The sequence below is a fragment of the Tachypleus tridentatus genome, chromosome 1 (assembly GCF_004210375.1).
Source record: "Tachypleus tridentatus isolate NWPU-2018 chromosome 1, ASM421037v1, whole genome shotgun sequence".
NCBI classification, from domain to species: domain Eukaryota; kingdom Metazoa; phylum Arthropoda; class Merostomata; order Xiphosura; family Limulidae; genus Tachypleus; species Tachypleus tridentatus.
The window spans coordinates 20,784,860-20,809,715 of NC_134825.1; the positions used below are offsets into that span (position 1 = coordinate 20,784,860).

Sequence of the window (24,856 nt, forward strand, 5' to 3'; positions counted from 1 at the left end):
CTCTAAAGGTACCACAATTGGCTTAAGCGGATACAGCTTTATTTATTAACGTATCCTATCTATATGAGAAAACGGTTTCAAGATTTCCTTTCTATGTAACCAACACGGTATCATAAAGAACTTTCAAGTATCTTTTCCAATATAACCATCATGGTTAACCAAAAACGATTCCAAGATTCTCATTGAATATACTTCAGTATATATATTAGAAATGGTTACAGGTTTCTCTTCAACACATCCTTACCCCGATTCCCATTGAATATATTTCAATATATATATTAGAAATGGCTACAGGTTTCTCTTTCAACACATCCTTACCCCGATTTCCATTGAATATATTTCAATATATATATTAGAAATGGCTACAGGTTTCTCTTTCAACACATCCTTACCCCGATTCCCATTGAATACATTTCAATATATATATTAGAAATGGCTACAGGTTTCTCTTTCAACACATCCTTACCCCGATTCCCATTGAATATATTTCAATATCTATATTAGAAATGGCTACAGGTTTCTCTTTGAACACATCCTTACCCCGATTCCCATTGAATATATTTCAATATATATATTAGAAATGGTTACAGGTTTCTCTTTCAACACATCCTTACCCCGATTCCCATTGAATATATTTCAATATATATATTAGAAATGGTTACAGGTTTCTCTTTCAACACATCCTTACCCCGATTTCCATTGAATATATTTCAATATATATATTAGAAATGGCTACAGGTTTCTCTTTCAACACATCCTTACCCCGATTTCCATTGAATATATTTCAATATATATATTAGAAATGGCTACAGGTTTCTCTTTCAACACATCCTTACCTGATTCCCATTGAATATATTTCAATATATATATTAGAAATGGTTACAGGTTTCTCTTTCAACACATCCTTACCCCGATTTCCATTGAATATATTTCAATATATATATTAGAAATGGCTACAGGTTTCTCTTTCAACACATCCTTACCCCGATTTCCATTGAATATATTTCAATATATATATTAGAAATGGCTACAGGTTTCTCTTTCAACACATCCTTACTCCGATTCCCATTGAATATATTTCAATATATATATTAGAAATGGCTACAGGTTTCTCTTTCAACACATCCTTACCCCGATTTCCATTGAATATATTTCAATATATATATTAGAAATGGCTACAGGTTTCTCTTTCAACACATCCTTACCCACTGTGAGCAAAAACGTATTAAATTTTTTTCTTTCCATCCGTTTTCACCCATGATACCTCTAAATATAAAACGACTTGCAAGTTTCATTTCAACATACCATGTGGTGCGAATATAGATAAAAATAACAATATGATTTTTTATCCTACTCCCATCTTCCTTCCTGGTACCATTACTGCCAGAAAACGTTAAGTTATTTTTCAAATTTCACTTCAATGACACATTTATAAGCAAAAATAACTGTAAATTTCGCTCACAATAAACCCATAGAGGCTAACTTTGTAAATTTGAAAGGTTACAAGTTTCTTATTTAACACACCTTCATAATATAAATATAGGAAAAAAAAAACAGTTTCAAGATGGTTTTCTTTGACATAACCCTCATGCCACTATTGTAACCAAAGCAACACGGAATTTTCTCTTTCAACACTCTGCAGTATTAATTTAGCCAGAAATGTTTACTTATCTCTCTTTCAAAAGAACCCTGATAGTAAGTACCACTACATGCAAAAACAAATTCAAGTTTCTATCTAAACATACTCCCATGATATCATTATATGCCAAAACGCTTGGAATTTGTTTTACATTTTATTCTATGTTATACCACTATAACCAAAACGACTTACAAATTTCTCTTTCAACGTACCTCACTGTGGTACTGTTATAGGAGGCAAAACATAACTCTCGTGGTACCAAAGTAGCCAAAACTACTTATAAGTTTCTCCGTTAACGTTTTATCACATGGTACCACTATTTCCATAAACATTTTCAAGTGTCTATTTCAACATAATTCGATAATATTACCATGGGCAAAAACGGATTGCAAGTTTGTATTTCAACATTCATTCTCATGAAAATACTAGAGATAAAAGTGTCTTGAAAGATTCTATTTTAATACACCTCTCATAGGACATTTGTTAGCTAAAGTGGCCCTTCCAAAACAGTTATAGAAAAGAAGAAGCATTTCAAAGTCGTTGTCTTTCAACATAACATCTACAGTACCACTATAGCTACAAACAGTTCCAAGTTTCTTTTCCAACGTGGCCCTCACGATACCATTATAAGTAAGAAAAAAGATTCGAATGTTATCTTTCAATATATGGCCATAAAGACAAAATGGTTACAAGTTTGCCTTTCTTGACGGTACCTCATGGTACTGCTAAAGGAAGAAAAAAAACGATCGTAAATTCACTTTTAATATACTCGCAGTGGTACCATTATAAGAAAATTGGTTTCACGTTTCGCTTTTAATACACCCCCAGTGATACCATTATAAGTAAAACTAGTTTCACGTTTCACTTTTAATACACCACCTATGGTACCGTTATAAGTAAAACTGGTTTCACGTTTCTTGTTTAATGCATCTTCAGTGGTACCATTATAAGTAAAAACTGGATTGACGTTTCATTTTTAATACATCCCCAGTGGCACTATTATAAGTAAAAACTGGATTGACGTTTCACTTTTAATACACCACCTGTGGTACCATTATAAGCAAAACTGGTTTCATCTTTCTCTTTTAATACATCTTCAGTGGTACCATTATAAACAAACTGGTTTCACGTTTCATTATCAATATACCCCCCAGTGATACCATTATTAGTAAAACTTGTTTCACGTTTCACTTTCAACGTAACAACCGTTGCACCATTGGGATGAAAACGACTTGCAATCTTTATTTTAACTTAATTATAACCGTCATGGTACCGCCATGCCCCAAAACGGTTTCATATTTATATACAATATCCCTTCCCAGATACCATTAAGAGAAAAATCATGTTGCACATTTAATTTTAAACGTAATCATTTCTCACCCATGTTAACATTATAGTTAAAATACGATTTTTAGTTATGAAATTTTCTATTTGAAAATCGCATAAAGTTAAGTGGTTAGATTTTGATTTTGCACACTTTGAGGGACTTGTTCTGATATTCGCATTTTATTTTGTAATAACTTGTAAAACGTAATTCACACTTGTCTTAGAATGACAGCTGCAGCATGTTTATTTTGCTCTCTAAATGCCAAAAATTAAACTGCAGTTTTAGTTTCATTTATAAAACATTTATAGATAAATGTGAGTTTAGCATAAAGCGCGCATCGACCATTGTATGTTTTAAATTGTTATTAAAAACGTTATCAGACTCAAAAAAGATTTACACTTTGAATTAATGTTTCAAGGTATGGGCCTGGTAGCTATGACACTTGACTCACAGTCTACAGGTCGCTAATTTGAAGCCCGTCACCGATCATGCCATGTGGTCGAAATAATATTACGGTATCATCTACTGTTCGTTGGTAAACAACACAGAGTAGGCGGTGGGTGGTGCTGAGTACTGCCTGCCTGCTAGTCTGTTACTACAAAATTAGGGACAACTACCGTGAATAATGCACGAGTAGCTTTGCGCGGAATTCAAAAGAAAGAAGCAAAAAAACGTTATTTAGTTATTATCTGACAGTCGTGATACATGCAGATAACCTGGTTTTATGAGAAATTAACTGGTACGTTATATTTTAAATGCAGAAAATTATTAAAGTTTAAACACGACGTTACTTCGGGCCCGGCATGGCCAGGTGGTTAAGGCGGTTGACTCGTAATCTGAGGGTTTCGGGTTCCAATCAACGTCGCACCAAACATGCTCGCCCTTTCAGCCGCGGGTGCGTTATAATGTTACGACCAATCCCACTATTCGTTGGTAAAAGAGTAGCCTAAGACTTAGCGGTGGGTGGTGATAACTTGCAGCCTTCCCTCTAGTTTTACACTATTAAATTAGGGTCGACTAACGTAAATAGCCGTCGTGTAGCTTTGCGCAAAATACAAAACAAACAAACGTCACTTCGAAAAGTGCCCAACGTTGCTTTATTTCCCATTCGTAAACGTGTGAAAATTCAAATGTTAAAAATGCAGTCAAGATCACTGTATTCCTTCGCTCTTTGTAAACACATTTTTGGAAACAGTTATTTCTATTATCTTTATGAATTTTAATTAAAGAAGTTATTGAAGTATTTACCAGCAGCAGGAAATGAAAATACCAACGAAACTGGTTAAACTGAGAAGAATGTAACCAGTGCATTGAAAATTCTAAATGGCACGTAAAGAATCCAAGAAGGCGTTCTGTATCGTCGAACATTATACTTAGAATTAACGACGTTACTCTCTTGTATAAAACTGTCCATCACTGTAGCGATTGTTGAATATTTTGTGATATTGACTTGTTTTCAATGAAACACTCTTCAGCGTCAAAAAATTAACACAAGAACTTCATATTCTTGACATGAAGGTGAAAAGTTAGCTTGTGCAGCGAATCTTATAAACACTTATGCTTGTTTGTTTTGTTTTTTTAATTTCGCTACTCGAAGGCTATCTGCGCTAGTCGTTCCTAATTTAGCAGTGTAAGACTACAGGGAAGGCAGTTAGTTATCACCGCCTACCGCCAACTCTTGAGCTACTCTTTTATAACGAATAATGGGATTGACCGTCAAATTATAACGACCCTATGGCTAAAAGGGCGAGCATTTTTGGTGCGACGGGGATTTGAACCCACGACCCTCGGATTACCAGTCGAACGCCTTAACCCACCTGGCCATGCCGGGCCTAACACTTATGACAAGGATTTACACGGGAATTATATATATATTGTTCAGTGCATCATATCTCATGAATCGTGTGAAAGAAACTGGAGAAATTGTACAGGATTGTTAAAGGTCTCATACAAACACAAATCACAACTGTTACATATTACCACCAGGGTCATCGTTTTGATTTTTTTCATAATTTCTGATTGATATAAGCTACAAGGTCGACCGCATTGCATCAGCTTATTCAGCCAGTATGAATCTAACAAGGTGTTTATTGTTTTTGTTTGTTTGTTTTGAATTTCGCGCAAAACTATTCGAGGGCTATCTGCGCTAGCCGTCCCTAATTTAGCAGTGTAAGACTAAAGGAAAGGCAGCTAGTCATCACCACCCACTGCCAACTCTTGGGCTACTCTTTTACCAACGAATAGTGGGATTGACCCTCACCACTATAACGCCCCCACGGCTGAAAGGGCGAACATGTTCGGTGCGACCGGGATTTGAACCCGCGACCCTCTGATTACGAGTCGAACGCGTTAACACGTTTGGCCATGCCGGGCCAACAAGGGTTTTAGAGAGGTGAACTAGTGAAAAGTTATTACATCAAGGAATCCGGTACCAAGACAGCTCTCGGAAACTATCGTAGAGTGTATAACTTCTGTATAGGACCTTCTTTCAGTGTTGTTTTGCTCAGGTACACGAACAAAAATGAAGTCATGCTGCAGTTGTAATAAATCAAGTACAAGCAAAAAAGCGACACCTACTAAAACTATCGCAGTAGAACCAGCCAACACTCGTTCAAATTGGTGCATCAGTGCACTTGTTGCCTGGTTTCTGTATTTGGCTATATTTTGTTCAAAAAGCTCTTTGGTCAACTGTGCGAATGTTTATTAGAAGCTGGTTAAAGTTAAAGCTCTGAAGGAGCTAGTTTTTAACCTGATGCAGGTTACAATGTTTGGCAAGATTGAAACTTGATGGTCAGTGGCCTGCTGATATATTACGAATTGATGAAGCACACATCGCCTTTTGTGGAAGAATCGATATGTACAACTGCATTATTTGTTCGGAAAACATTTCCTGCACACCTTTTTAATGCTGATGTGACCCTGTGGTGTGGCTTTACATCTTACTTTACTACTGGACAAACCTTTTTTGGGAGTCATCAGGACATAGACTGCTGATCCGTACATTTACTGCTGTTCGGCACCATTCGATATTTGCTGGACTGATATGGCCAGGTAGTTAGGGCGCTCGACTCGTCATCTGAAGGTCGAGGGTTTCAATCCCCGTTATGCCAAGCATGCTCGCTCTTTCAGCCGTGGGGTCCTTAAAATGTGACGGTCAATTCCATTATTCGTTGGTAAAAGAGTAACCCAAGAATTGGCGGTGGGTGGTGATTACTAGCTGCATTCCCTCTGGTCTTACATTGTTAAATTAGGGACGGCTAGCGCAGATAGCCCTCGTGAAGCTTTGCGCGAAATTTAAAATAAACAAACAATACTTAAAACCAATATGGCGTCCATGCTGAAGCGATGAAACATGACGGACACTACGGTTTTCATGGAAGATGACGCCCTTCAGTATATTGATAACTAGATGAAATATGTCTCGCGGAAGCATTTTCTGGACAGAACATTTCACGCCATTGACCTTGTGAATGGCTACCTCGTTCATCTGTTGATCATCCGTTTTCTAGTTATGGGTGATTTGAAATAACGTTTGAACCATTGTAAGCCTTGCATGATTCCAGATTTCAAGAATACAATCGTCCAGGAAGTGATAAGCATACCAGATTCGGTCAGTGCTGTGGTTTTTGTGTCTGTCGTCACACGGATGTATTGGTTTTGGGCACCGGAGGAACACATTTTGAACAATTGTTGGGACCGAAAATATATTAGGTTATTGAGACATCTCTGGTAGAAACATGTAACAACTGTAGCGTATAAATTCAAGTGATGTTTTTATCAACCCTGTGCAACTTTCCCTTTCTATACAATGTTGTCTGTAAGATTTGACGTTCAGAGATGCGAATATGTCTTTATAATCACCCTTTATACAAAAATTCAAAAATAAAAGTCATATAGCTGTGTGAAACAACTATAATATAACATAAAAATAATTGCTTTGTGTATACTTCCTAGCATGCACATAAGTAAACACATATATTTATTTCGAACTTATGCAGTATAAAAAAATATCTTCAATTGTTTGTTTGTTTTGAATTAAGCACAAAGCAACACAATGGGCTATCTGTGCTCTGCCCACCACAGGTGTATCGAAACCCGGATTTTAGCGTTATAAGTCCGCAGACATACCGCTGAGCCACTGGGGGGCTTTTTATAGCAAAGCCACATCTTCTGAGCCGACCGAAGAGAATCGAACCCCTGATTTTAGCGTTGTAAATCCGTAAACTTACCGCTGTACTAGCGAGGGAGTAAAGTATCTCCAACTGTAATTATCCACATCACTGAAAAAGTCATAAAATAGTGGAAGTAGGATTATGTGTTGTCTTATTCGTATGAATCTCATGTATGAACCTCATGTAATTACATAAATTAAAAAATAAATTTTATTGGAGAAATACAAAGCTTATAAATTTATATCTTGCAAAAAAATAGCATCGTACAAGATATTGGTGGTGTAACTTAATTCAGTTATGTCCCTTAAGGCATTCAGCAAAACGTCTACTTACGACACACCAATCTGAGTGTAAGCTTACAATATAAAGTACTGGATAAGCTGGAGTCACATCCATGTATAGAAGCAGAGAGTTAGAATCATTATAACGATGGAGAGACTGCATGACGTTGTTTATGAGTATTTAACACACATTTACGTGAACTCTAGTCAAATTGGATAAAAGTAATTGTGTAGAGCTGATCATCAGGCAGGCGACATCTCTGTCTATGTAGGGATAGCTCGGATTATTCATAGAAATGGTATTTTAAATGTCTCGTCAGACAACAACAAACAAATATTATGATTTGCATTATTCATGAGAGTGAAGTATATGAGTTTCTTCACGCAAATAATAGTATCCTAAGCTATGAACACAAATATGCAATGCATTATTATGCTGACATGTCACACCTTTACATTTTGGAGCGTTTGCAGCAGTGTCAAGGCTGAAGGATATCACGTTAAAAGTAAATTCGCAGATTATTTATTCTTCCCTGAACACTTTGATCAGCCATATACGCCCCCAAAATGTCCACAAATGTTCTGTACGAGTCTGTGGATGAAATCTTTATGTCGAAATGTTGTAGAATCCATTTCTGATGATGCTACAATATATGTTCTAATGGGATGAGAAATATTAGATATTTCTTATTGATGTATAAACAGAAAAAGCGACATCTTACCAGCCACAGGTATAACCAAATATTAGATATTTCTTACTGATGTATAATCAAAGCAAGCGACATCTAACCCGTCACAAATATCAAAAAACTGAAGATATTTCTTATTGATGTATAAACAGAAAAAGCGACATCTTACCAGCCACAGGCATAACCAAATATTAGATATTTCTTATTGATGTATAACCAAACAAGTGACAACTAACCCATCACAGGTATAATCAAATATTAGATATTTCTTATTGATGTATAAACACAAAAAAGCGACATCTGAACATTCACAGGTATAAAAAAAAACATTAGATATTTCATATTAATGTCTAAACAGAATAAGCTGATACCTAACCCGTCACAGGTATCTGTTGAAGATAGGCAATGACATACGTAATACTGGATAAAAATAAAGTCGGATATAATGGTACTAAAAAAGAAGCAGTTTACAGAAACCAGAATTTTAGTTCTATAACAAACAGCACACAAAACAGTGTTTGTAAAGATGTTTGTCAAGTAAATATCTGTCTTGACATCTTTAAATGAAAATGATCGAGATTTTAAGAGAAAGAAAAAATACGTTATGGATTTTAGCTGATTGGAATGTTTTATACATTCAATTTTTAAAACCCATTTTAGAAGGTTCTGTATGTTTGCGGTTTTTAAAACTAGTTCTGGAATTTTTGTATATTCACTGTGTGTAAAAGTGGTTCTGGAATATTTCATATATTCACTGTTCATAAAACCAATTATGAATAATTTTGCTTATTACTGTTTATGAAACCGGTTCTGGAAGATTGCGTATAATCACAGTTTGTAAAACTGTTTCTGGAAGGTTCTAAAAATTCATTGTTTGTAAAATCAGTTCTATAAAGTCTTGCACTTAACTGTTTGTAAAACTGGTTCTGAAAGACTTTGTATACTCACTGTTTGTAAAACCAGTTTTGGAAGCTTTTGTGTGTGTGTCTGTATATATATATATTGCTTTTAAAATCGATTCTAAAATATTTTTATGTATTTACGGTTTGTAAAACCAGTCCTAGAGGGTTTTGTATATTTATTGTTTGTAAAACCGGTCCTAGAGGGTTTTGTATATTTATTGTTTGTAAAACCGGTCTTAGAGGGTTTTGTATATTTATTGTTTGTAAAACCAGTCCTAGAGGGTTTTGTATATTTATTGTTTGGAAAACCAGTCCTAGAGGGTTTTGTATATTTATTGTTTGTAAAACCGGTCCTAGAGGGTTTTGTATATTTATTGTTTGTAAAACCGGCTCTATATCAAAAACCAGACAGATGCTTTAAGACAAGTTATTAACATCTCATATTTAAAATCAATATTTAGTCATATTTACAGAAAATAATAATTATGATTCATTATTACCTTTGTATTTATGATGCACGTCAGTCTCTGATATAAATTCTTCTTTCGTCATTATGAAATAAAATAAGATGAGGATAAAAAATTTGGATTCTACAGGATATTGAAAAACAGCCGAAAATAAATTATTTAATCTGTTGACTGCCAAGTATTTCAGCTGCTACAATACAACTCTAATGCTTCTTCATTTTGTAACTTTTTTTTCGTGACGCCATTTTGGATCGAAAGTGAAGCAATTTGTAAATAGGTCAAATACATGTATGGTGCTGACATCTAGCTTTAAAGTTAGGTATTATTCAGAACGAATTAACTCGTCCGTGGCACTGTGTTACCGATCGGCTTGGACGAGTTATCTCGTCTACAGCACTTGAACAGGTTAATAGCATACATTCTTAACGTATCTGGATACAAAATACAGATTAAAACCTTGAACACTAAAACAAAAAGACACTATTGTAAAGTACGAAAATATTGGGCAAAATACACAAATAAGCCGTTACTCTTGAAAATCTTTCCAACAAACCAACAGACGTTACATTAACATTATGCCCGATAACTAAGGCACTCGATACGTAATCTGAGGATCACGGGTTCGAATTCCCATCATACCAAACATGATCACCCTTTCAGCCGATAGGGCGTTATAATGTAACGTTCAATCCCACTATTCATTGGTAAAAGAGTAGCCCAAGAGTTGGCGGTGAATGGTGATGACTATCTGCCTTCTCTCTAGTCTTACACTGCTAAATTATGGATTATGAAAGGCTAGCGCAGAGAGCCCTCGTGCAGCTTTGCGCGAAATTCAAAACAAAAAAACATTAACCTTATATTATTACTAATAAAAAAGACAAAAATCTATTACTTCAAAATTTCATTCAAAGAAATAGGAAACCGTGCAGTATTAGTGCTATGTTTGGGTATATCAATAAATTCCCTGGGCTACTGAATGTTGGTTATTTTATTATATCGTATTAGAAGTTGCACAATAATCTTTAGAAATGGTATCATCGGAAGCCATTGGCTAACAGTACTAAATATGTAAGTTATCAGAGATAAGACACGGCAATTCAATTCTGAAAGACGTTAAAAATATGAAGAGAAATCAGGATATTGATCAGGTATAGGCAGAAATCAATAAAAATATTTTATATATGTCCATAAGGAACCGGGTACCACTGTGCGTTTGTAAGATATGGTAAGAAACAGCGCTAAAGTACCATTATATGGAAAAGTGCTGATAAGGACACTTTCAACCATGAAACGTATCTCGGATTCGAGTTACAACTTTCAGTTGTTTTTTTTTGCACATGCTGTTAAAATAAATGATAGACTCGAATACTTCCTATCGTTTCGTTTTTGTGAGTTTGAAAGCTATAAAACGTATGTAGTTGCACGTAATAATACAACTAGTTTAAACCAGTATTTGTGTGAACGAAATGATTTGCTAGTTTTTGGTTGTTTTGTTTCCAAGCTGCTACAATTTTACTTTAATGGATATTTTAATAAATTAAGAATTTTAGTGCATACTATAGAATATCGACAGTTTGACAATAACGTTATCATCAGATAAAACACGTTTTATTTCAACCAACGTCTCCATTCAGGCGTCATTTAGAGATAGAAGAGGCCCTGGCATGGCCAGGTGGGTTAAGGCGTGCGACTCGTAATCTGAGGGTCGCGGGTTCGCGCCCGTGTCGCACCAAACATGCTCGCCCTCCCAACCGTGGGGAGGTTATGATGTTACGGTCAATTCCACTATTCGTTGGTAAAAGAGTAGCCCAAGAGTCGGTATTGGGTGGTGATAACTAGTTGCCTTCCCTCTAGTCTTACATTGCTAAATTAGGGACGGCTAGCGCAGATAGCCCTTGAGTAGTTTTGCGCGAAATTAAAAAAAAAAGAAGAACAAGGAGTTTTTATAGTCTTCCCACCTACCTCAAGAAAATATTAGTATTACCTAGAGAGTTTTCCTGACTTTGTTGTCAATATCCTTAATGCACTAACTAGTTTAGCAACTCAGCTTTAATGGAGTGTTTGGTTAAACCCGCTCTTGGTTAAACTTTTTTTCCCTAACGATTCACATTATAACGTCCCCACGTTCGAACATGTTTGGTAGGAAGAGATTTGAACCTGTGATTCTCAGATTGCGAGTCGAGCACCCAAACCACCTGGCCATTCAGGGATTGCTTTGTTAGAAATATTGTTGAATTTGACCAATTGAATACGCTTTTTGAAACTTGTGAAAGACTTCTGAATGAAAAACTGCTTCGATTAGCGTAGTCCCCCGCTGGCATAGCGGTAAGTCTTGGGATTTACAACGCTAAAATAAGGGGTTCGATTAGAATTGCTAAAATAAAACACACACATACACACACTCGATTAGTGGAAATCGAGAAACAACTGCATACACTAATAATAGGAGGGTGAGGAAATGATTACTATATTTATATCATTATTTTCTCGATACAAACCAACTGGAGTAACTGAGGTCGTTATTATTTAGTTCAGACTTATTGGTATTTGTTGCTGAATTTGAGGATTTGGGAATACAAACTCTTTTATTTAATTAACGTTTGAAAAGTATATAACTTTAATAATATTTATTTTCGGAGTTCAACATATTCGGTGTAGACATTTTTGAGTTTTGTTCTGAATATTTTCCTACAACTTTAATAAGAATAAAAAACCGATTACTTTGATCAAATAACACCTTTACGAAGACCAGGACAGTAACACATCTTAGAACAGTAGCAAATCTCGTCAGTCTAGTAACACTACTGGCAAAGAGTGATATAATAATAATTATAAATTGACCAATAATCATTTATGAGTATCCCGTCGGTATAGCCATAAGTCTAAGTACTTACAACGCCAGAATCAGAGGTTTGATTCCTCTTGATGAACTCAGCAGATAGCCTGATGTGGCTTTTCTATAAGAAAAAAACACACATACACACGGTTTATAAATTAATGAAAATTATCTTTGTAAATAAAATACTATGTGCAAAAGACAAGCAATAAATGCTCAGTTGAAACGTGTAATAATTTTCATCATACATATAAATCTTTGCTGTACTATGATATTAGCATAATGCTCTTCTGTATAATACTGACATAATATAGATGTTGTTGTATTAATATTTTCTATTACAATTTTGATGCACGGCATTAGATGTCTTGCCACAAAGGTTTCGTGTGTTCATTGAAGCATCCATATTTTCACAATTTATTTCTATGTTAAACATTTACCTGATAGGTTTACATTTATCGTGTGGATAAATAACTTGAATTAATAATTCTCTGAATTTTAACTGAACCTTTTTTTTACGCACGTGAAATGATATTTTTTTCCAGATGCTAAGTTGTGATAAGAATCTGTATGAACGCCGAACATAGCTCACGTTATGCACCACATGTTAGTTCGTGAAAGTTGATGTATTATTCTTTGACAATATGTTTTTAACTTGAAAAGCTTGTATCGATATTAACAACTCAATTCAATAGTTAACAGAACCTTAATAACAGGCTAATAAGTTTTTAACACAAATTCTCAAGCACAATAACAGGTTCAACTCCATTTCGTAAATGTGGTCGTCCTTTTAATTGTGGGGAGTGTTATTCTACGGCGATCAATCTCATTATTCGATTAGAGTCGACTCGACTACTAGTCTGTACTAGAAACGGCTAGCGTAGATAGCCCTCGAATAGCTTTGTAAGAAATTTATGTAACAAACAAATAAAACATTTTGTAAAATTGAGCATTGTAGAACATAGACGAAGCTTTATGAAAGCACTTCGATAAGTAAGACCCAAACTTCATTTCAACAAAATGGAAGAGGCTAAGGTTATGGTGTATCGTTTCGATAATGCTTATAAAATGGAACTGTTTGTGTTCATGATTATTAGTGAACATTTCAACAATTTCAGGAAGCAAAACTGCTCTAAAAGCCAGAATTCTAAAACAATATTATTATTATTTTATTTGGATTAGAAGAAAAAAAAACTTATGAAAAAATGGATGACAGTGAATTATAATAACGTAATGACAGCAGGAAACTTAACAAAGTTTATTTTATAACTCGATAAAATAATTATTGTATATAACTTTCTATGTGATTGATTAATAAATTCTATGAATGAAGGTTTCCACCCTCACTTGGTTTGCCTATTAATTCGTGATTAGATTTATGAAATGAAGACATGAAATGATTACATAAATTTATAATGAAGCATTATATATGACCAGTTTATCTAAGTTCATAAGTCGAGTTAACACAGTAACATTTTACTAAACAGCAACAGTTTGTCTAGATCCATTAACCCGAGTTATTTCATTATGAAGCAACATTACTGTGACCGTATATGATCCAATATTTATTTGAATACATAACATTGGGTATCAAAGCATGAAACTACATAAACTATGATTTAGGCATGAAGAACGATATTAGTCGCAGGCCAAATTAAAATCGGTTGGACTTGTACTTCCTTAAAGAGGCTGTGAAGAATACTCTTTTTCATATGTGACGACTTCGAATATTGGTCTATTTGCAATTCTTGGACTATCACAGACAATTTATATTTCTAAAACGTTTCTCTGAGGTTGAACTAGAATAAACAATATTATATTTCTAAAACGTTTCTTTGAGGTTGAACTAGAATAAACAATATTATATTTCTAAAATGTTACACTGAGTCTGAACTATCACAGATAGAGTCATATTTTTAAAAACGTTTTATTGAAACTTAACTTTTACAAAGGTAATGTCCTATTTTCTAAAACGTTTTATTGAGTTTGGACTATCCAGACTTTTCCCAACAATGTGCGGTAAAATTGGTAACTGCCCAGTGGCCTGGGTGACTGAAATCTGGTTATGTCAAAAAGCTCGTAAATAGATTTAGGCTACATCTTTATTTAATTATAACAAAGCACATGTTTTGGTTTTTCTTTGCATACAAACTTGGTACTTTAAGAATGATTAGAATAGTAATTTTAGTGATATATAATATTTATTTATTACTTTATAGATACTTGTTTTTACTTTATTCACGTTTCTATGATTAAACTGTGAGCTTAAAACAATTGCTGCTATTATTTATTTATATATGAGATCGTTGTTGTCCTGTGTAACGGATTTACAAATTGATTTTGTTATCTACGTTTGTGTAAATTAAATTTATATTTTGAAATTCATGCAACTTACACTGTTAAATGTGTGTTGCAAAATTTCCGCCTATTCTCAAAATTTGTAGAAGATTCTCGAGTGTAAGAATCAACAATATATGTTTCACCAAAGCATTAGTGTATTGTTGGGCCAACTGAAAATTCTAGAACCTCGCTTTAATGTTTATAAATCGACGAGCCGCGAGACAGTATATATTGTTGGTTTGCTACAGCTGGTATACTATAAACCTCGGAAGTTATAACTGTGATTAACACTTATTAATCGGGAAACTACAGATGTTTGACCAGAAACATTTATAGATTTCAAACATTATAAATCATTTAAATTCAGCATATTAACAACGGGCCTTTGTATTTTTACGAAAATATTATGAACTTCAGCAGTTAAAAATTCAAGGGTGATTAGTGAGAAACAGCTAGCTATCTGTTACTGAACTGTACTGATACTAACTCCAAAGTAATTCGCTCATGGTGAACCGTCGATAAAATATTCAGTTCCAGACTAGATAGAGGACTCATCGTTATTTGTAAGTTTGTAAATCTTTTATATATAAATCATTATTTGTGATAATTATTTATAATAATCGTTATTATAAATTATATTATTACTGTTTGTATATTAAAATATATTTGTGTTAAAGAAAGAAAACTGTGTTTATCACTATTTTGGCAAACGTCATAAATTTGATACATTTCTCTCTACATTCATTTAACTTTTAAACCCAAATTACAATTTGATGCAGTTTCAGGCTATTTGAAATCGTAATACGTAACATAATAAACTGGAGGCTCTCCGAGATGAATTGCCCCTGGGCTCCTGCTGGCTGTCGACGCTTTTAGGACTACTCCAGAAAGTGCTCTATTCCTGAAAAGTTTATCTGAATTTGAACTCACAGAAATAATAATAAATTTTATAAAATTTTCACTGTGTTTTGCTTTAGACGGGTAGTGCCACATATCTAAAACGTTTTACTGGAGTTGGACTTTACACAAGTAGTGTTATAAAATCATTTTATTAAAGCTGTAATTTCACATAGGTAGCCATATTTCTTCAGTTTTTTTTTTACTAATGTTATACTTTAACAAATAGTGCCACGTTCTTAAAATGTTTTACTGAGGTTAAACTATCACAAATAATGCTATGTTTTTAATATGTTTTATTGAGATTAAATGTGAGAAAAAACCCACTTAAAGTGACTGAAAAGATGATCGTATCCAGTTCGAAATGCATTGTATTTATACGCAGTTAAATAAATAAATAAAACGTAATCAAAAGTTATTTTACACCAACATAAAATTAATAATTAAGTGTGCGATTTTCATAACTTTCCATCACTTGATACAATTATTCACGGTTTTGTTTTAGCAGAGAACTTATTAAAATTTAAAGCTGTAGTTAAAAGCGTTGGTTAATATTTCTAAACACTTAACTTTGAAAATGTAAATTATTCACAGTAGCATTAGATGGTATACTTTGAATTGCAGAGTGTAAGACTACACGAAAAGCTAATTAACTTTCTTTACACAAATCAATGAAGTTGTGCACAAGGGGGCGTAAAGTGTGTTTAATTCATTTTAATTGAAAACCGTGGATTATGGATGTTTGGGAAAAGTTTATAATGCTTCATATATTAAAATTTTCGTATATTATAACGATTAAGGAAGAAATTAATAGTTTTGACTTATAAAACCTTATTCAGACAATTACGCCATCGTCCTAAGAGCTGTAGTTAATGGAAACTTGATTGTTATTTATTATCAAATTTATTGTTTCTCAAGAAGGGTGAAATTTGGATTATTTCTGTTGAAAGAAGCGTCAGAAGTCCTTTTTCAAATAGTCTATAACAGTGAAAACTATTATTAATCTACATTTCATTGTTTTCAATAAGTTAGAATACATTATTTGAAAAGTATTTCTGTTTTTTTATATAATAATTCATACAACTGCTGCAGGCTTCAGTTGTTTAAACTTATAATTCTTAAAACATTTTCTTTGATTTTACTATATCTGACATTCAGTTGACGCAAGGTAATATAAGTTTTTCATTAGATTATATAACAAATCGCAACAATATACGTTTGGGTTGAACGCTTTATACGTCCATGACAAGTCCAGTATCAAATATATTTTCATCAGACATTGTTACTATGATGAAAACGTATACATTGGATAGGAGAAGGTAAAAAAAAAAGCCATTGCCCGCGTTTCAGTTCCTTACATTATATAGTCACACAAGTATGATAAATTAACTTATTATTCCAAAATTGTTTAATTTCGAAGTCTAGGTTTAAGGAAAGTCCAGCTAAATCTATACTTTGATCAACGTGTGTTATTGGGTTTTACTAGTTTCGGATAATTCCACTCCTTGTCAGTAACCCTGAACACAAGTTAACCAGAATGAGATAACCTGGACTTATAACATAGTAAAAAGTATCCAACATAAGTTGGTTTGAACGTGATTTATAACATCCATGATAAAAAACTTACACACTGAATAGGTGAAGTGAAGAAAAATGTTTGATAGGTCCATCTTATCTCTCTTTAGTTAACTTGTTTTTAGGTTTATCTTTGGCATCATCTTGTTAGTGAGGAGGGAGTTTCTTCTTAGACGTGCACGTGGTGAAAGTGACCCCTAAGTTTCCTGTCGTGCTCTTTGATGATCCCTGAGCGAAAACCGACGATTGCTCGGGATCAATTGATTCAGAGCGGGATCGTCAGCTGCTGTCAAAGTTTTACTGTTCCTTCCACTGTTCTACGCAGTCAGTCTCTCTACATCTCTGCACTCAGTAGTTCACACTAGACTAGTTAAAGTTCATTTTTCTAATAATCTGTCTTGTCGGAAGTCTCCTTTGCTAAAGGCGTCCTATTAAGCTGTTGGTGTGATAAGTATATGGTACTGCAATATCCATGGAACATATTTATACCTACACGCATCAAGGTCTGAAAACGTATGTGCTAATGCTGGCCGGCAGACCAGGCAGCAGCAGGACCAAGACTTTACATTTTGTCGTTGTAATGGTGGAGCTTTGTGAACTCTAATTGTTTCTACGCAAGTAGACAGATTTGTGCTAGTAGGTATGAATCAGAACGACAATTCATTAAAGATTATATGTGTTATTTTTAAGTTTACATGTTTGTACTTGTTTAAAGCGATGATGAATATAAGTGCCAGTGAACACTTATTTTGTGAATCATAAAAGCGCTTGTAAATAATTAATACTTTTAATAAATTTTAGTAAAATTAGCATAAAATTCAATCTCGGACCACCAACTTTTCAAATTTTTCGTGGGGTATGCCCCTAGATCCTTCTGTATCACTGGTATGCTTTGCACACGATTCAGAGTTGGCTGAACCAATCACAAACTGTTTCCACAGACGATGGTTCCGTAAAAAAAGTATAAAAAAATTGAGTGATGCAATAAATTTTTTCGACACCTTATTTTCTTTAACAACATTTAGGGCAAAACAACAACAACAACAAACAAAACAAATCTTTCATATAATAGAAGTTGACCGATGTACATCGTAGTATCACATAGTTTTTGATTACATTGTTAGCGAATTCCCTTTACGAATAAGTGAAACAATTTTAGCATAGACTCACATATTTAAACGCAATCAAAGTGAGTCAGTTTACTGATTTTCTTTGTCATCAATATCTCGTAGGAAAAATTCCACATAATTTTGATTAGCTTGTTTCTCTTTAACTTTTTCTATACAGACTTTTATTTGTGCTTTTTTAGCCTACGTTGTAGAATATCTGAGGCATTGGAATAAGCTCGTGCAGCTGACAAAGTTGATTGATAAATGCATCAGTGACTAAGCTGTTATAATCTTCCTTCTTACTTCGTTGCATTCGAATAGAATCTTTCACGAAAAGCAAACTTTCATTTCAAACTCACATGTTGAAATACAGTGATGGGCATTCTGGTACTGAAATACTCAGATGGAATTTTGAGAAAAAGAAAATGGTTTAGATACCATTTTCATGGTAGATTGTATTATAAAAGTTACTGTGATAACATTTTTTAACTTAAAATACTTGTTTTTAAGGTCAATGTGAGTGGTATCTGACAATGTGGAAAAACTGTGTGTAGTTTTGTGCTTGTCTCGAAACTAGATGAAACCAAAATAAATGTTATTTACTTATATATTTTGTTTTGCGTATGTAACCTAAATGGATAATAGTTTAAAACACAAGCTGATCTTTGCGCATGTATTTTGTATACAGAAACCTTTTTTCAAGCTTTGGGTTTGTGGTAAAACTAGATGGAAGCAAAATAAATGTTATTTATATAGATGTATATTTTTTGTGTATGGAAAATGTTTTAGTAGGTGGAGAGTACGTGTCCTAAATTGTTATACACCTGTACATGACTGAATCAGTACAACTTTAAAGTAAACATTCATTCTGCATGAATAGGTGGACATCAAAATTAGCCATCTCTATTTTAATGTTTAAAAATGCTATCAACTTAGAATCAGGTTTCGGGTACATACACTTTTACGAGTGCTGTTAATAATGTTTTTCTGTTGATGTGAAGTTGTTGTTTTTTTTTTTGCGAATGACATAGTCTCAATTAAATCACAGGTACGCATAAAATAACGTTTCACATCTATTTTTTGTCTGTACAAGTCAGTTCCAGGTCGTATTTTGTACAATACATAACTCAGTTCAGGGACTATGACAGATACATGTTTTGTGAAACGGTATTGATATTTATGATATGAAACCTAAATTTAGAAGTGAACAGTATTGATATTTATGGTATGAAACCTTAAATATAGGAAGTGAAACAGTATTGGTATCTATGATATGAAACCTTAAATTTAGGAAGTGAAACGGTATTGATATTTATGATATGAAACCTAAATTTAGGGAGTGAAACGGTATTGATATTTATGATATGAAACCTTAAATTTAGGAAGTGAAACAGTATTGATATTTATGATATGAAACCTTATATTTAGGAAGTGAAACGGTATTGATATTTATGATATGAAACCTTAAATTTAGGGAGGAACGGTATTGATATTTATGATATGAAACCTTAAATTTAGGAAGTGAAACAGTATTGATATTTATGATATGAAACCTTATATTTAGGAGTGAAACGGTATTGATATTTATGATATGAAACCTTAAATTTAGGGAGTGAAACGGTATTGATATTTATGATATGAAACCTTAAATTTAGAAGTGAAACAGTATTGATATTTATGATATGAAACCTTATATTTAGGGAGTGAAACGGTATTGATATTTATGATATGAAACCTTAAATTTAGGGAGTGAAACGGTATTGATATTTATGATATGAAACCTTATATTTAGGGAGTGAAACGGTATTGATATTTATGATACGAAACCTTATATTTAGGGTGTAAAACAGTATTGATATTACTGATATAAAATTTTGAGAGTAGAAAGTCAATAAGAAACCTTACCGTTTCGCAACTGATTTTCTTTAAATACTTACTTTTTAAATTAATCAATATATAATATTAAAGTTTGAATTATAATATACAATGTTATACATTTATAAAATAGTAGTGAATAAAAGTTTGAATGCGAGGCAACAAACGCGATGACATGACCTCTGATCCATGACCCATCACAAAAGGGTTAAAATACATAATGGATTTCTAACATTCCAGCTTAAAACATACGATGGTATATACCTGCTTTCAAAACAATTCCAGCCTATTTAAACCACTGATTATAAAGCGTCATGTCTTCCTGCGACACATCTATTATAAGCATATTACCAAATGTTTCTGTATTTCTTGAGCAAACTTATTTGGTCATCTAAACTCTTCATCAAACCTATTGTCTACTTTATTTATAAACATAGAACCAATATCATAACGTCACAGTATTCCTTTCTACTGTTTCTTTGCTTTGAATTTTGCGCAAAGCTACTCGAGGGCTACCTGCGCCAGCCGTTCGTAATTTAGCAGTGTAAGACTACAGGGAAGGCAGATAATCATCACCACCCACCAACTCTTGGGCCACTTTTTACCAACGAATAGTGGATTGGCCGTCGCAGTATAACGCCTCCACAGCTGAAAGGACGAAGATGTTTGGTGTGACGAGGATTCGAACCGGGACCCTCAGATTTCCTTTCTACTGTCTACAACGAAATTACTTTATTGTGTAAATTAATTTTATTTAGAAATAAGTTTAGAGTAGATACGTACATAAAGTTAAAGGTAGATTGTTACTATCATAAACAGGAAGGAAATGACATTGAATGTCATCCAGTTAGGACAACTCGTAAAACGACTGTGTTTGTTCAACATTGTTTTAAAGGAAAACATTTTTAACGATTAACAATGTTAGCAAAAATAAATTTAAATGTTCACTAAAATCATTTTGTCAGGTCAGAAGCGATTTCTTTTATAGGTGAAATAATGTTATTTATTTGTCGTTTGTTTTGGAGAAATAAAGTACAGAGATATTTAAATATTTCACGTTATTTCTATGTAAACATAATTCTAGTGCAATAAAACACAGTAGTTGAACAGTTACAAAACAACAGACAGGCATACACCCCTGAAAATTACAATTTTTTGAATATGAGTCAAAACATGCGTCATCTGTTTTGCCTGATGACTTCTATTCTTCTCATGTATGGTGTCAAACAACTTCACCAACTGTCCTATAACAGAGCACTAGCTGGTAAAATCTAAGAAAGCAGAGATTAATAGACAATACAGAACGAAGGATATAGATCTTATCTATTTTGTCATTTGTTTGTTTTTTTTACGTTTCACCTAGATCGAAAGTACACTAGCTCTGACTATCTGGCTTAATAAGCAGGAGTCACCTTCGTTCTGGGTTTTGAAATATCACGTGGTCAGCTGTCACGAGCAGCAGTTCTTAGTGTAATAGCGTTTCTTTCATAGTGATATGACCGTCGTAATCATATTACTTCAATGTTATATCCTTCTCACAAACGTGTATTTTTTGCAGATGTTTCCTACGAGCTGTGAACTTAGACTTTCAACCACAAAGAACGAACTCTTCACGTATCGTACAGCAATAAGTTATTATGATTAAATCTCTCTCTAATCATTATTATACTGTCTAAAAAAAACACATTTCTACTAAGAGCAACTAAAACAAAGCTGTTACAGCTAAAGTTAGTTTTAGAGCAAAATCACAGAACGAAACAGGTGCATTATGTTTGTCACGAGAACCGAACTTCAAATTTAGCATTATAAGTCGTGAAGCCTACCGTCGAGCCAACGTCTACCAAGTTTATAGCGGTTCGATGGATGTGACAATCATGTCTGTTTTTTTTTTTTATTTTGCACAAAGCTACACGAGGGCCATCTGCGCTAGCCGTTCCCAATTTAACAGTGCAAGACTAGAGGGAAGGCTGCTAGTCATCACCATCCACCGCCAACTCTTGGGCTACTTTTACCAACGAATAGTGGGATTGACCGTCACATTATAACGCCCCCACGGCTGAAAGGGCGAGCATGTTTAGTGCAACGAGGATTCGAATCCGCGATCCTCGGATTACGAGTCGAGCGATTTAACCATGTGGCCATGCATGCCCAACATTAATGTAAAACATAATCAGTGATGTCGAGAAAACCCACTTGTAGAGAAATACGTGCGTAAAAACGGCTCGTTTGGGTTTAGAAAATATTTTACGTAGAGGAGCGAACAACGTTTCGACCTTCTTCGGTCATCATCAGGTTCACAAAGAAAGATATAGGTAACTGACCGTAAGCTGACCACATGTTTGAAAGGGGTTGTGTAACTGAGTGTCGGAATGTAGAGGGCGGTGTTAGATGTTTGAATATATAATTTTATATTATTTATTTTATTATTATTATTATATTATTTTTTAATATAGATATAAAGCTGTTCCTTTGTATTGGTTTATTTTGGGCTTAACTTGTTGTATAAGTAAGGCTTCTTTAATTTTGCGTTTGTTTACGTTTGTTTCTTTATTTAATATTTGAGTGTTTTCAATGGTTATGTTGTGTTTATTAGACTTGCAGTGTTCGAAAACGTGTGAAGGTCACTTTTTATGTTCTTTAAATCTGGTTTCCATTTTCTACTTGTTTCTCTAATATAGAAGTCGTGGCAGTTATCACATTATTTTTTATAAATAATGTTGGTGTGGTGTTTGTCAGTGTAGTTTTTACATAGTATAGACCTTAGTTTTGTGCCTGGTTTTGAATAAATTTAGTATTAACTGGAATGTCATATTTTGTTTCTAATTTTGCCAAATGTTGGTTATATTTCTGCTGATGTCGGGAATATATGGTACGCAACAGTATATGGTTTCGTAATTTTTTCATTCGTGAGATATATTTACTTTTGTTGGTTGATTTTGCTTTCTGTCTAAGTGTGTGCGCATAATGTTTTCTACGTAAAGTATTTTCTTGACCCAAACGAGCCGTTTTACACAAATAATGTAAAACAATTTCTGTCGTTGATTGATAGGTGTGGTTAGCATGTTGGACTGTGGGTGCATTATAAAATTGTTGTAGTATCTTACTAATCGATTAAAATAGGTAAATAGCTGCCTCTGGGTGACGTTGACTAGGTGTTTTACTTCTAGTTTATCAGTCCAAACTTAAGGTCAGCGGTTACAGATAATCTCTGTGTAGCTTTTCGATACATTTTGAAACAAGCCAATAATAGTACTTACGTTCGGTTTTAACAATTAAATTATTATGTTTCTCGATAAACTGAAGTTATTATAGATAAATGTCTTAAGATTTCAATGATTTCTTACATCTATGAAAAATGCTCGAGAACAGCGAAAACATGAGATTGTTAAAAAAATAATTGTTTGTTTAAAGTTAAGCACAAAGCTACACCAATAGGTTTGCTTTATAGTGAATTATAATAACAAAAACAGACTATTATGAAATATTGAAATTATTATTTTTATTACATATTATACATACAATACTAGCGTAAGGTTTTTTCTGTACCTTAAGAACAAAACTGGATTCACAAGTGTGTGTTATGTGATATCGTTGAAACTGGAACTGTGAACAAAATGTGTGGAAAAGAACGTACATGAACTGAGTATATTTTATTAATGAAATATGAATATCAGTTGAAGTTATTTGTTTCACGAATTCATTACCAATTCTCAATTTTAGGTGCTTTTTTAATACCGTATCTTCTGACGTTGTTCTTGGCTGGTATCCCTACGTTTTTCCTGGAAACTTCGCTCGGTCAGTTCTTAGGCGTGGGAGGTTTAGGAGTGTGGAAAATATGTCCAATATTTAAAGGTAATTGCGTCAGGTCTTTGTTTAAAATGAATAGTCTAGAAGTAAATAACCTAAGAACTGAATATTGAAACATGTGTAAACTGATGTTAAGATTTAAAAAAAAAGTATACAATATATATATATATATATATACATTAACTATCGTAAAGATAAAAGAGATTGCATTATTTGAAAAGTGCTCTCTTATTCAAACACAACCTTAAGCTTTTTGCTTCCTAACCTTTCTTAAGTAAACTAGTTTTAAGGCAATCTTTCTTATGCAGAAACTATGAATAAGATGGTTTTATTAAATAGAAATTAGTTTTAAGATAATATTTTCTTAAAACGAGACTAGAATTAAAATGTCGTAACAGAGCAGCTTGCTCGTTCTCGGATATTAAACAATGTCGTATTTCTTTAATTATTAAGAACGTCTCTTGCAGTTATGAAATGCCTTATACTTCTATGGTTATTAAGCATGCTTCTGCAGTTACAAAAATGTCTTATACTTCTATGATTATTGAGAATTTTTTTGCAGTTACAAAATGTCTTATACTTCTATGATTATTGAGAATTTTTTGCAGTTATAAAATGTCCTATTTGTTTGATAATTAAGAACGTTTTGCAGTTATACAATGTCGCATTTTTTATCATTAAGAACATTTTGCAGTTGTACGATGTCTTATACTTCTGTGATTATAAATAATGTTTTGTATACACATAAAACTTAAAGTACGTAAATGATGAAGTCCAACATTTCCAAGAAAGTAGTTCATAATTTATCAGAAATAGCAAAGAAACGCGTACACTGTTTAATTTCGAACATTGGTGACTGTAGAATTTTACTGTTTAATTTGCGAATGTGGGTCACAGCCAGAATTTGACTGTTTCATTTACAAATTATGGGTCACAACAT

General features: G+C 33.5%; 1 protein-coding gene across 1 annotated transcript in view; it reads left to right on the forward strand.

Moving 5' to 3' along the window:
- Positions 1-24,856, forward strand: part of LOC143232191 (uncharacterized) — a 59,286-nt gene that overhangs the window by 22,995 nt on the left and 11,435 nt on the right. Inside the window, exon 2 of the mRNA XM_076467327.1 lies at positions 23,830-23,961. Coding sequence (XP_076323442.1) covers positions 23,830-23,961 — 132 coding nt within the window. The remainder of the gene's footprint in view (positions 1-23,829; positions 23,962-24,856) is intronic.